Genomic DNA, 12,619 nt, shown 5'->3' on the forward strand with positions numbered 1-12,619 from the left:
ATGACCTCATATGATATTGAATATAATTCTTTTTGTTTGTTTGTATTTGCCTGATTAGTGTTTTCCTTTTATTTTCATCTTTCATCTTTTGTTTCAGATATGGTTCTTGTGTACAATACAGGGTTAATTTTATTTGGGATCCAATCTAATCCTCCTTTTTCTTTTTTTAAACTGTGTTGGATTAGCCCATTTACATTTAGTAATGAAGCTAGTTTTAATTCTGGCGTTTTGTATTCTGCTTTTTGTTTTTATAGCTTTTTAAAAATATTGACCAAGTAGCCAGTTTTTCTTTGCTCCATATTTCTGCTTTAGTTAGGAAGAACTGTATTTCTTTTTTAAGAGATTAATTTCATAAGTGTAACTATAACTATATAATAACATTGATACTCATATTTTTACACACTATTAATTTCTTTGAGCAATGATGAAATATGAAATGATGAATGAAATGATACCCCCCCCCTTTTTAAGATTTTGAGAGAATGAGCGGGGGGAGGGGCATAGGGAGAGGGAGAAACAGACTCTTCACTGAGTGGGGAGCCCCATGTCAGGCTGGATCCCAGGACCCTGAAATCATGACCTGAGTCAGAGTCAGACACTTTTTTTGTTTGTTTGAATTCAACAACTGAGCCACCCAGGCACCCCAATTTCTTTCCTTCTTCTAGATCTTGATTTTGGTTATTACATTATCTGTTTACATCTAGTAATATTAAATATATTTATACTTCTGTTACTTGCTTTGTCAGCTTTAAATGATACTTTTTGACACCCAGTTATTAAAGATAATAATTAGCTCTTTGCCTTTATTTAGGTATTCAATTTATACATCATCTAATTGCAATTCTCACATTTATTTTGATTGTACAGTGAAGTAGATTCAGTTCTCACTATGGGTCCTTTTGCCTTGGCATCTCTTGATGAGCTGAAGTTCATTCTCATGTAAATCCTTTAAGAAGGGCTCATGGGAGATAAGTTTTCTAGACTTCTTGTTTAGGTGTGAAATCTTTGGGTTACACTTTCTTTCCTGGAGGGTATTATAAACATTCTTCCAGTCCTGTAGTGTTAAAATGCTACTTTGGAGAAGTCTGAGACCAGTAGGATATTTTTTAAAATAGATTTGGGTTTTCATGGCTAGTTTCTCTTCTGGGACTCATTATCTGCTTCAAATATGCAGCTCCAGTTCTATTTTCTTTCTTTTCTTTCCTTTTTGTTTTTTAAAGATTTTGAGAAGCAGGCAGAGAGAGAGAGGGAGAGGGAGGAGGAAGCAGGCTCCCCGCCTAGCATAGAGGCCGATGTGGGGCTTGATCTTAGGACCCTGGGATCATGACCTGAGCTGAAGGCAGAGGCTTAACCCACTGAGCCACCCAGGTGCCCCTTTTATTTCATCTTTGGCTGTATATATGCAGTTGGATCTCTTTTGTTTTCAATAGATACCATTTTTTCTCTTTGTTTTTAACACTTTCTTTCTTTGCAATTTATTTTTCTTGTTTCTGACTTCCTTTTACCCCTGTGATTTCAGGAATGTGTGCTCTTTCTTAAGCTTCTAGATACACACTGCTCCTGCTTTCTGGAATGTTCTTACTCCATTTTGTAAGTTGTTTTTTTCCTTTTCTTTTTCATCTTCACTCCTGAGCTGTTACATGTTTGTGTGTGCTCTAGGATAGGTGCTTCCCTGTAAGTTGTTTGTTTGTTTGTTTGTTTGAATTCATGGCAAATAAGTTGATTTGCTGAGACTGAGTAGTAGATCTATGATGATCTGTTAAACTATTCAATATACATATTTTATATTACAGCTGACAAATTTCGTGTTGTTCTGTCACTTATTTTATAGTTTTTATTTTACTTTGTTCTTTTCCAGCTTCTCTGGATTGATAAGTTGCTTTCTTTTCCCTCTGAATTAATCCACAACTTTTACTATTCATCTTGTTATTCCTGTGTCGAGTACCTTACTTCAGTGTGTATCTTTCAACATATTTTTCTGTCATACTCCACCAAAATTAAGGGTTTTCTTTGTGCTCTTTCTCCCACCTCCTTTCCTTACTATCTGTAACTCTGGGATGTTATGAAACAGTTTATATTTTACATCATTAAGTTTGCATTGGTGAAATACTGTTTTCATTTAAAAAACCTATGGTTATGTTTATTTGTGATCTCTCTCTTTAAAAAAAGGGGTGGGGGAGGCGCCTTGGTGGCTTAGTGGGTTAAAGCCTCTGCCTTTAGCTTAGATCATGGTCCCAGGGTCCTGGGATCAAGCCTGGCTTCAGGCTCTCTGCATAGCGGGGATCCTGCTTCTCTCTCTCTCTGCCTACGAGATCTCTCTCTGTCAAACAAATGAATAAACTCTAAAAAAACAAAAACAAAATAAAAAACCGGTGGTTATGATAATGATAACCGTTTTAGTCAAAGTATTATTTATTCACGTTTCACTTACACATGTTTAGTTGCTCACTACAATTTTTTAATACTCTTGATTTTTCTGTTTATTGAGATTTTTGTTCTTCTCATTTTCTTTTGTTAGAAGCATTTCCATGAATAATTTCCTTAGACAGCCTTTCATGTATTATATACTTAATGAGCTGTTGCATGCCTGGATGTTTCTGGCTTACCTTTGTATAGAATACAGGATACTGTTACTTCAGGTTTGGGGTTTTTTTTTTTTTTTTTTAAGTCTATAAAATTGTTCTGTTATCTAACTACTAGTATTGTACATGAGAAATCTGGCGAGGTTTCATCATTTTTCATTTTAAGTTGCTTGTTCTTTACATTTTGGAAGCGTACAGGTCGATTTTATGTTTTGAAGGTTGGAATTCTGTTTTTTCCCAGGATATGTCTGTTTTAGTGTTTTTCCACCCTACTCCTATCTCTGATTAATCCTGCTTAAAGCTTCATGAGCCCTTTCAGTTTAAAACTTGAGTCTTCAGTCAGCTCAAGGATTATTTTCTTCTAGTATTTCTTTGATTAGTACTTCTTTCTGTGTTTTTCTTGTTCTTTAGTTTCTATAATTTCAGTATTAGAGCTGAATTTGTCCTCTGTGTCTTATGTTTTCATTCATGAATTTTTGGAGTTTTGTTTTGAGTTACTTAAATGACATTTTTTCTAGATTACTAATTTAGTTTTCTGCAGTGCCCTTTCTTCTTCCCTTTCTCTGGAATACTAAATTAAAAAATTTCAGGTTTTGGTTCTAGGAACTTCTGCTTTATAAGGTTGTCTTGTCCCTCCATGCCTTGTTGGCTTCCTTCCCTTCATTCTTTCTGACACTGCTGTACTTCAGCTTGGTTTACCTTCATTCCCACTGCTGTGAATACTTAGATAGCTCATGACCTTTCTCTCTTACATAATGTCAGCAGTTGTAGAATCTGTTGCCACACATGTAGATGATAGTGTTACTTCTTTCTCTGCTAGAAAGAAGAGCCTGGTGATCATTAATTTGGCACACATGAAACCCTGTTTGTTTGAAGGTGTTAGGAAAGAAGTTCCCTCTTCTTCCCTCTTCTTCTTCCTTCCCTCTTGGGTGCAGAGCGAGTTCTGTCTTTAGCCCAGTTTGGTGGCTTTTTTTGATTTCTCAGTGTCAAAGCAGCCTGGTTCTCTTGACCCCATGAGAGTCATTCAAATACTCCTGATTGATTGCCTAAACACCTTAAGAATTGGTAGACTTTGAGCAGGCCTATTGAAAAGAAATAAACCTTACAAATGAGTGTATTTTCCCTGTCCTTAGAAGATGTGTTAAAAAGCCTTTTTATTTTTGCTCTTTCTTGCTTTCATTACATGAGGTTCAGATGAATCTAGATTTAGATTGTCCAGGATCAGCATTTAGTCACCATTATTCTAGTAATTTAGTAGTCAGGTGAAAGGGAATCAAGAAAGAAGTCTCTGTTGCCATCGTTTCCTAGCTGTTACTGTCAGAGTTCCTAGACTGGACATTTTCAGTAACTTTCCTGTGCATACATAACTTTCAATACTTTACCTGTACATAGTAATCAACCTATAAGTATTTGTTGGCAAACTCAGTATATGTCCAGTGCTTTCTGGTTGATTGCCTGATAACCTTGTCGGTAAAAAAATCAGTACACATAACAGAAAACAGGTCTGAGCTTATCTGAATAGTCATCAGTCTGCAAAGTGCCCAGGTCACTGAAACAACCACCCCCAGGTTTGGGACATTTTCTCTGTTCGTTGGCTGTTTCTTTGTCACTTGGTGTTTTCTGTGATCTGCTGAAATCTGTTGCTTTATCAGTTGTTCAAAAAGTATTTATCAAGTACTTACAGTGTGTAAAACAGTATGCTACGTGCTAGAGGAAGCAGAGTGCACAGGGTTCCCTCCCCTCCTGAATTTACCGTCTTCATTAGAGGCTGCAGAGTATCCACTGCATCTGACCACATTCTCTTAATTGGCTTACACAGTATCAACATGGGTTTTTATCAGTCACTGTTTTGCAGAATGAGACATTTCACTTAAAAACCTCAATTTGCAGCTGCTTGAAACACAACATCTGGCCACACTGCGGCCGTTCTTTTTTTTTTTTTTTTTAAAGATTTTATTTATTTATTTGACAAACAGAGATCACAAGTAGGCAGAGAGAGAGGGAAGAAGCAGGCTCCCCGCTGAGCAGAGAGCCTGATGTGGGGCTCCATCCCAGGATCCTGAGACCATGACCTGAGCCGAAGGCAGAGGCTTTAACCCACTGAGCCACCCAGGCGCCCCTGGGGCCCTTATTCGGCTAGAGTAGCAAGTGCCCCCGCCCCCCTCACCATGGGACCTCGTGCATCAGTTTGTTGCAATTACCTCTTCATCCTTAATACTGAGACCAGATTCAGTTGGCATTCATCATCACAACTGTGCTCTTCCTTTTTCTTACACAAAGATTAAAAAGTTGAGTTGCTCTTTGAATGTTTTCTGGTTATCCTCCCTTTAGGCATTTGAATTTGTGACCTTTATATGGTACTTATTAGCCTACTAATTGTCTTTCAGCCTCAGGAGAACTGTCAGGACAGACGTGCTTCAGCTTTAGTCAACATGAGCAGTAGACATACACATTGTAATACTCCTTCTCAGATTCATTTTAACAAAATGATGGAGCCCTAGTTCCATAAATCTGATAATTCTGACATAATATGTATTTTTTCTATGCTATAATACCATTTGAGTTGATATTTTTCAGTTTACTTCAGGAATGCTCTAGTAAAATTTTTATATTGTTAATAGCTCAGACCTTTTAAGTGTTTTGACTTTTTTTTTTTTTTTTTTTTTTAGAACATCTTAAATTTTTAATCCTTTCTTTACAGGTTACCTAGACCACTTTTGATTAAGAAAACTGTAGAAAGTTAGTAACTGCCACAAGCAAACGCCAGGCGGCGGCACGTGTCAATTTTCCAGAGTCCTGCTTTGCGGGGTGTCTGAATGCGCTGTTCAGGGTCTCCGCTCACACTCGCTGGAATCGGTCGCGGCAGAGTTTAGTCCACAGGTCGCTTCTCCCTGTATTTCTTTGTAAACTCTTAAGCGTTCTTACAGAATTTTTTACGGTCCTTAGAGTATTCTTCAGCTAGGTCAGCCCGAAGTGGGTGCTCGGGCTGGGGGTCGTTCACCAGTGCTATGAGGGACTGGATTACTTGGTCGGTTTTGGTTGCTGGCTTCCAGTTTTCAGCACTAATTACTGGCAGACAGACCTGCCCCTTTTCATCGATGTTTGGGTGATCTTTGTTTTAAATGTGATCTTCGGTGGTTTGAATGGGTACTCTGCTGGAAAGTTGATTTCGATTCTGAAGGCCCCCTTATCATATGGAGGGCTGTCAGGAACAATAAGCCCTTGCCAAGTCAATAAATTAGCTTCATCAACCTGGATGTTACGGAAGTTTTTCATTCCACATTTGCGGATTTCTTCAAGCTCCTTCATCAGCCTCCTGCTGGCCGCCATCTTGGATCTGGTCTAAGTGTTTTAACATTTTTGTTTTCACATTTATTAGCTCTTTTGTTTTTAATCGTCAGTATTAAAGACCATATGAGATAAAGGTATTACGACCTGCAGTTTAGTTGAAGAAAAATGAGGCTTAAAGAGGTTTGCACTTTGTCTGAAGTCCAAGCATGTTATTTTTTCTATGGGACTGTCTTCTCCCATTTGTACTGTCTCATTAGATCTTCCCAACAATCTTAAGAGACTGGTGGAGCGGGTTCCATCATTTCTTCAGATTGGAGAAAACAAACTCAGAGGAAGAATCCTTTTCTTGCTGGTGGTGACATAGCTAATCTTCAGAACTTGCCTGGTGCTTGCCAGCTACAGTGCTAGACATTTCACAGGTCTTACTTAATTCTTACCACTCCCCTATGACATAGGTATTGTTATTCTCATATTGCTAAGTAAGTCGAAGAGTTGGAATTTGAACCTAGAACTGTGTATAAATAACAGGGTTTTTTTTGTTGTTGTTGTTATATCCTATTACCCAGGTTGCTTAACTTTCTCTGTATTGCTATTAATAGCCTACATTATAATTTAACACATTAATCTAATTTTAAACGTACACAATAAGAAATGAAGCTTGAAAATCAGCCTTTTTGTATGTTTAGGACTGTTGTTTTTCTCTCTGCAGTGATTCAAAACAAAGGTGGACCAAATTTAAGTTTAGTTCAAAGTCTGTATTTTCTATTTTTGTATGTGTTCAGCAGTTGCAGAATATTCCTTTACTTTTTAATGTGGATAACTTGTCTGAGAAAATAACTGGTTTAGAGTTTACAAGTCAGTGTGTGTGTGGGAATTTTGGTTTATTGTTCATTTGTGACGGAGGGGGCATAAGAAAGTTGCCTTGATTTGAAGATTAGGGAATAATTTGGTAACCTAATAATTTCTTGGGTGACTTGTATGACTTCTGGCAGTTTGTTATATACCTAATTTTATATAATACTCAACCCTAGCTAGCCTTTTTTTTTTTTTTTTAAGATTTTATTTATTTATTTGACAGAGATCACAGTATACAGAGAGGCAGGCAGAGAGAGAGAGAGAGAGAGAGAGAGAGAAGCAGGTTCCCTGCTGAGCAGAGAGCCCAATGTGGGACTCAATCCCAGGAACCTGAGAACATGACCTGAGCCGAAGGCAGCAGCTTAACCCACTGAGCCACCCAGGCTAGCCCCCTAGCTAGCCTCTACGTAAGTTAAGAACAAAAGGCCTAAGAAAGCTAAATCTATTTATTGAGTCTGTGTTCCTTTTGTATATTTTACCTTTTAAAGTCTTTAGTGTGGGTTCCATTTCATTCCACTTACATTTTTATTTTCTTGGAGAAGGTGCCAAATGTCTGTATTTCCAAAAATATTTCCAGGAATACACATTTTTCCTTAAAAAGTCATCAAAAGAGTCACAAGTTCTATCCACTTTTAAAGAAATAGTCTTAATATTAAATTGTTTCTAACAATACAGATGAAAAGTAGCTGTGTGTTTAGTCAGTTTTCAGTTATATTTAAAGACAACATTGATGTAGTAATGATCAGTGGCGTCAAGGCAGAGGAAGCCAGCAATTCCTAGTTGAATCAGTGTCTAAAAAGGATAAAAGCAGATGTTGACCATGAACTTTGAGTTTTAGGCGTTTTAATAAAGGTCATTCCCATGTTTTTATTTATGTATTTGTCTTATAGTGAAAATGGCAGTTTCCCACTGTTAAGTATAATTTCTAGTTCCCCTTATGATATTTTAAGTACAGTAGCAGCTCACGGGATCTATAATCTAATGTTAACTTTGTCTTTTAAGTCCATTGGAGATAAATTTATTTCTGAAAGTATTTATTAATAAGCCCTGTGAGCCCCTATTTTTCATTCTTTGAGTAATTGCTTCTTACTAATGTTATGAATTTTTTTAATTCTTGATTTTTCTAGGGATTATTTCACATTTCAGCTGCTTTTGTTTTCTACTGCTATCATTGAGGGTTCAAGAACAAAAAATAAGTCTTCAGGTAACATGCCTGATCATAGTAGTGCTTGGCATTGTATTTGCTGAAAAGATCATATATCTGTTTGGATGCTTGATCTGAAAATAAAGTTGTGATGATTATGAAATTTTCGCATGGAGTTTTCTGGGCTGCCTCTAACAAATTTGGTCTTATTTGTTCTCTTTCTTTTCGAAAGGGTTTGTTTTTTTTGTTTTTGGTTTTTTTTTTTGGGCTGTCTGCTTTTTTTTCATGTCTTGATCTGCAATAACTATATGGATATGTGCTTGTACTTGCTAAATATTTTAATTTTGCATATTTGGCTGCTTGAATTTTAAGTAATTTTTTGGGCAATGCAAAGTAAGAGCTTGAGGCTATAAGTGAAATAGCAATCTACAGAAGTTTTTAATTAGTTTATAAATGTATGTTGCTTATCTGTCACATTATTTTCAGGTTTTGTATTTTACTAAAATGAAAGAAAGTTTAAAATTCAGTTTTTCAGTTATGCTGACCACATTTCAAGTGCTATTTTCAGGCCATATGTGGCTAGTAGCTTTCAGTTAGGTAGCACAGAAAAAAAGACTATTTCTGTCACCATAGAAAAGTTCATACAAGGAAGTAAGCAGTAAAGTGTAAGCTCATTTCTGATACCAGTTTTGACAGCTTAATCAAGCTCCAGATGATAAAGCATATGACCAGTCTTGAATATACTTCTTCTAAATACGTAGCCATCTCTCTCTTGAGTATTTCATACTTAAGGTAGCCTGAAACAGGTCATTTGCTTCACTCTTTATGCTATTTTAAAGTGAAATTGTTTCTTGTAGCAAAATTCATGTAGTAAACGACTTAGCCTAAAATTGAATCCTAATCCTAGAACTTAGGTTAGTAATTTCTGCTAAGTTACTTTACTTCTTCGAGCCTCAGTTTCCTTATCTGTAAAATAGAGGTAACATTAGTTACGTCATAGGATTAATAAATAGAGAATGTTAACTATATGTAAAGATACGTAACAGAGGGGACATTTATAGTACTTTTAAATATAGAATGAAGCCAGAACATTGAAAAATCGGGCAGTGTTGTTTCATGGACTTTTTCCCACCCTTGAAACTATAATAGGTCTCTAGAAATGGATAGGTCAAGATTATCCTGTAGAAGTTTCTGGTGGCCATGGAATTATTAATGACATCATGTGAAGTTCAAACAACTACAGTACCAGAATGAGGAGAAAAAGATAGAAAAATGACCAGCTTTGTTTTGGGGGAGGTCTGAAAAGTACTTTCTGAAAAAAAAATGGTAATAACAATGAATATTTTGTATAATGTTTCGATAATTTGGATAAAGTTTTCCACATAATTCTTTCTTTCTTTATTATTGAAAAGATTTTATTTATTTGACAGAGATCACAAGTTGGCAAAGAGGCAGGTGGGGGTGCAGGGGGGTAGCAGGCTCCCTGCTGAACAGAGAGCCCGATGTGGGCCTCATTCCCAGGACCCTGGAATTATGACCTGAGCTGAAGGCAGAGGCTTTAACCCACTGAGCCACCCAGATGCCCCTTTCACATAATTCTTTAAAATATCCTCTCTATAATATTTTTAGTACCTTTTTTTATACCAATATTAAAGAAGACTAAAAGAAAACTCAAAAGTTGAGCAACATTTTGGAGGTTACATAGCTAACTGGGAGGATAGAAATTCCTATTTTCAACTTTAAATCTTATGTTCTTTCAACTTTACCATACTGTACAATTGATAGCAGTTGTGTTTCTGAGACAGGTGTAGATTTCAGAATCTCTAGGGACGGGCCCCATGTATGTATAATTTACTTTCTTCTGTATTGAGATAGAATGCCTACCCAAGTAATTGTGGTGCCCACCTTTAGTGAGAAAACATTGCTCTCTTCCTAGTTTAATTCTTCTTATCCGGTATCAGTATATTTAAATTAATGCCCACACCATATGAATAAGACAAAAAAAAATGAGACTGATAAACAGTACAATGATTTAACTTCTGGTGTTCCAAATGTTTAGGTAGGACAACAGCAACATTTGAAAAAGCAGTAAAAGTGTAGTTTCCTATTAACTATCTTTAGTGCCTCTGGTTTATAAATGCTTGTGGAGAGCTGGAATCCAGATTAGCTAACTATAGAAGTTAAGTCTCTTAGTGTTCCTTTCTCTACTTCTCTAATAACAATTTTGACTATTAATAGTCTGCCTTTGATGTATTGCAGTACTGAAATGTTGACTAAATATTGCTTATAGTATTACCTTTGTGAATGACACTGACTAGCTAAAGATTTTTAACATTTTTTTCCCCAGCTGTCTTCAGTGTCCCGGGTATAGTGGTTTTTCCCAACCATATTTAACTCTGAATGTTTCCCATTACCCAGCTCAAAACTCCTTTGAATGGAAGGACACTGTCATAATGGGATGGGAGAGGGGACTATTCTAGCAAACCCCCATGTAGGCAAAAATGAACCATGTTGCATAGTGAATTTTAAATCTGAAAATTACTCATTTGCTATTTGAGACAGCAACCCAGGTTTTGCAGTGAATGAACTGTCTTTTGACTCAGGGTTGCCTATCAAAATGCAGTTTGATTACTGGCTGTCATCTGTTTAGGCCACCTTTTAATTTTCTAAGCAGAGATCGTTTCACTTGAAGCTATTTACAGTGAATATAGGTGGCTTCTGTATTGAAATTTGCTTGGGATGTTGTATGTAGGTAGACCTCTCTTAACACAGAATATGTAGTTTTGATTATTTTTCATTACTAGGGCTTAGGGAGCTTACGATTAAATGGCTGACTTTAATATAGCATTTTTTTAATTTATTTTTATTTTTAAAAATTTTTTTTAATATAGCATTTTAGATTAAACTAAAATGATTCTTTTTAACTTAGTACCTGCAAGGCATAGCAGTATATTCTTAAAATAAATATCATTATTGTTAATTATATGCAGATTATATGTCTTTGTTGTACCAAAAATAAATTTACTTAAAAACAGTATAAAACCAAGACCTTCGAGATACTAAAATTTTCCCAAATCAAAAGATTTTTAAAGACCTATTCTAATAAAGAATTGAGATTTGGTCATAGGTCACCATAAACTTTTCTGTGAACAATACATTCAGGAGCTTATACTTAATGATAATCAGTTCTTTTCATTTAGTGCTGACAATCTGTTACATAGTAGCATGTGGCAGAAATATGATAGTGCTTTTTCTTTATTTTTTAAAAGCTGATCTGTCTCCTTTTCTTAAATAAGATAATATAGAGATTATATGGTTCATTTTGATTTAAATCTAGATCCAATAGTAATATATTCCAAAAGATAGAAAATGTGACATCATATTTCACCAATTCTGAGACAGTCTTCCTTTTTCATACTTGAACAGCTCTGGAAAATGAGATGCATCTTAAAGTTGATTTTTTTGGTCATTTAAAAAAAAATTTTTTTTTTTAAAGACTTGGTAAAAAGTGTCTTCTCTTTTTTTTTAAAGTTTGTTGTATAACTCACATTCATTGTTAACGATGTGGTGTTATCATGGTATATCTTTGCAGTGAAAGAAGTTGATGCTCTGAGAATATACTATTTGGAGTTACAGGCCTTTACTAAGATCTTTTAGTGTCTCCTTCACATCCTCTCACTGCTGTCATCCTTAGTGTCATATGCAAAACTGAAACAATGAAGCAATGGGTTTGATGTACGTTATTCAAGGGAAAATAATCCATATATTGAGGGAGTGCAATGCTTCTCCACTACTTTCGAAGGTATTTTTCTCAAGAGTGGCTTTTATGTGTTAGAAGAGGCAGCCACAAAGGGAGTGGAATGCCTGGAAGGCCCTGTTTTCTAGGGTAACTACAGCTCCTAAAGCCAACTTGGAGGATTGTGACTGGTGTTAAGTTGCCTTGATAGTGAGGTGTTTTCCGTAAAGGCAGAAAGATTTAGGTTTAGATTTGTGACATGGGTGGAGCCGGTGGAGTGGCCTCCTTTTGTGGGTTCCAGTATACCAATTAACAGCCACTGATTGGGTTTTTTTGTTTTTTTACATTAAACTTTTTACATAAACATTAATCTGTGGAAAGCGATCCAGAACAATAAAAGAAAATGGAGATCAAGAGAAGGAAGGAAAGACTTGGGGTCAGGGTTTTGGGTGGGTGGAGTAGAGGTAGAGGGTGGGACCTCCATGGTGAAGAAGAGAAAAATGGGGATAAGATACTAGAGGGGGGTGTTAATGAGAGCATTTTCCATTTACCCGGCTTTACTTATCCTGGTCAAGTTTCTGATTGTCATACATAGGCTTATGAACTACCTAGTAGTTGGCTAAAATCATCCCATCCATATTCCCTGGATTCTGAATACAAAAATTTTTCTTGCCAAGGCCTTTTTCTGTAGAGGTTGCCCTATTACCCCCTCTAGTCTTATGGGTAAATGATCTGTCTGCTGGTATAGACCCGATAGAAATAGAGTCTGTGTTTTCCTCCTAATGTGCTCTCAAAATGAATAACTGAAGGACGAACTGCCTCTTAGAGAATGCATTTTCTACAGGGAACAGTTACAGGTATACGTACAATTAAGTTTGTTGGTTTTTATAGGAGGGGTGGGAGAACCACCCAGATAATTTTAGGAACTTAACCTTGCACTTCCAGCATTTAGATAGAGGTTGGTGTAGTCTTTTCTCCAGCCTGTTTGATTTTTATTTCTACGGATTTAGT

At 36.2% G+C, this 12,619-nt stretch overlaps 1 protein-coding gene and 1 pseudogene across 3 annotated transcripts in view; one reads left to right on the plus strand and one right to left on the minus strand.

Moving 5' to 3' along the window:
- The window catches only part of ZNRF2 (zinc and ring finger 2), a 394,136-nt gene that overhangs the window by 71,154 nt on the left and 310,363 nt on the right, over positions 1-12,619 (plus strand). The window contains exon 3 of one of the 3 annotated variants that reach the window (XM_059171480.1): positions 7,856-8,017. The exons of the other annotated variants lie outside the window; for them this stretch is intronic. Coding sequence (XP_059027463.1) covers positions 7,856-8,010 — 155 coding nt within the window. The 3' untranslated portion in view covers positions 8,011-8,017. Of the gene's footprint in view, positions 1-7,855; positions 8,018-12,619 lie in introns of those variants that run through there. 3 annotated transcript variants of the gene reach the window in all.
- Positions 5,237-5,918, minus strand: LOC131829580 (ubiquitin-conjugating enzyme E2 L3-like; annotated as a pseudogene).

This window comes from Mustela lutreola, chromosome 4 (genome assembly GCF_030435805.1).
Source record: "Mustela lutreola isolate mMusLut2 chromosome 4, mMusLut2.pri, whole genome shotgun sequence".
NCBI classification, from domain to species: Eukaryota; Metazoa; Chordata; class Mammalia; order Carnivora; family Mustelidae; genus Mustela; species Mustela lutreola.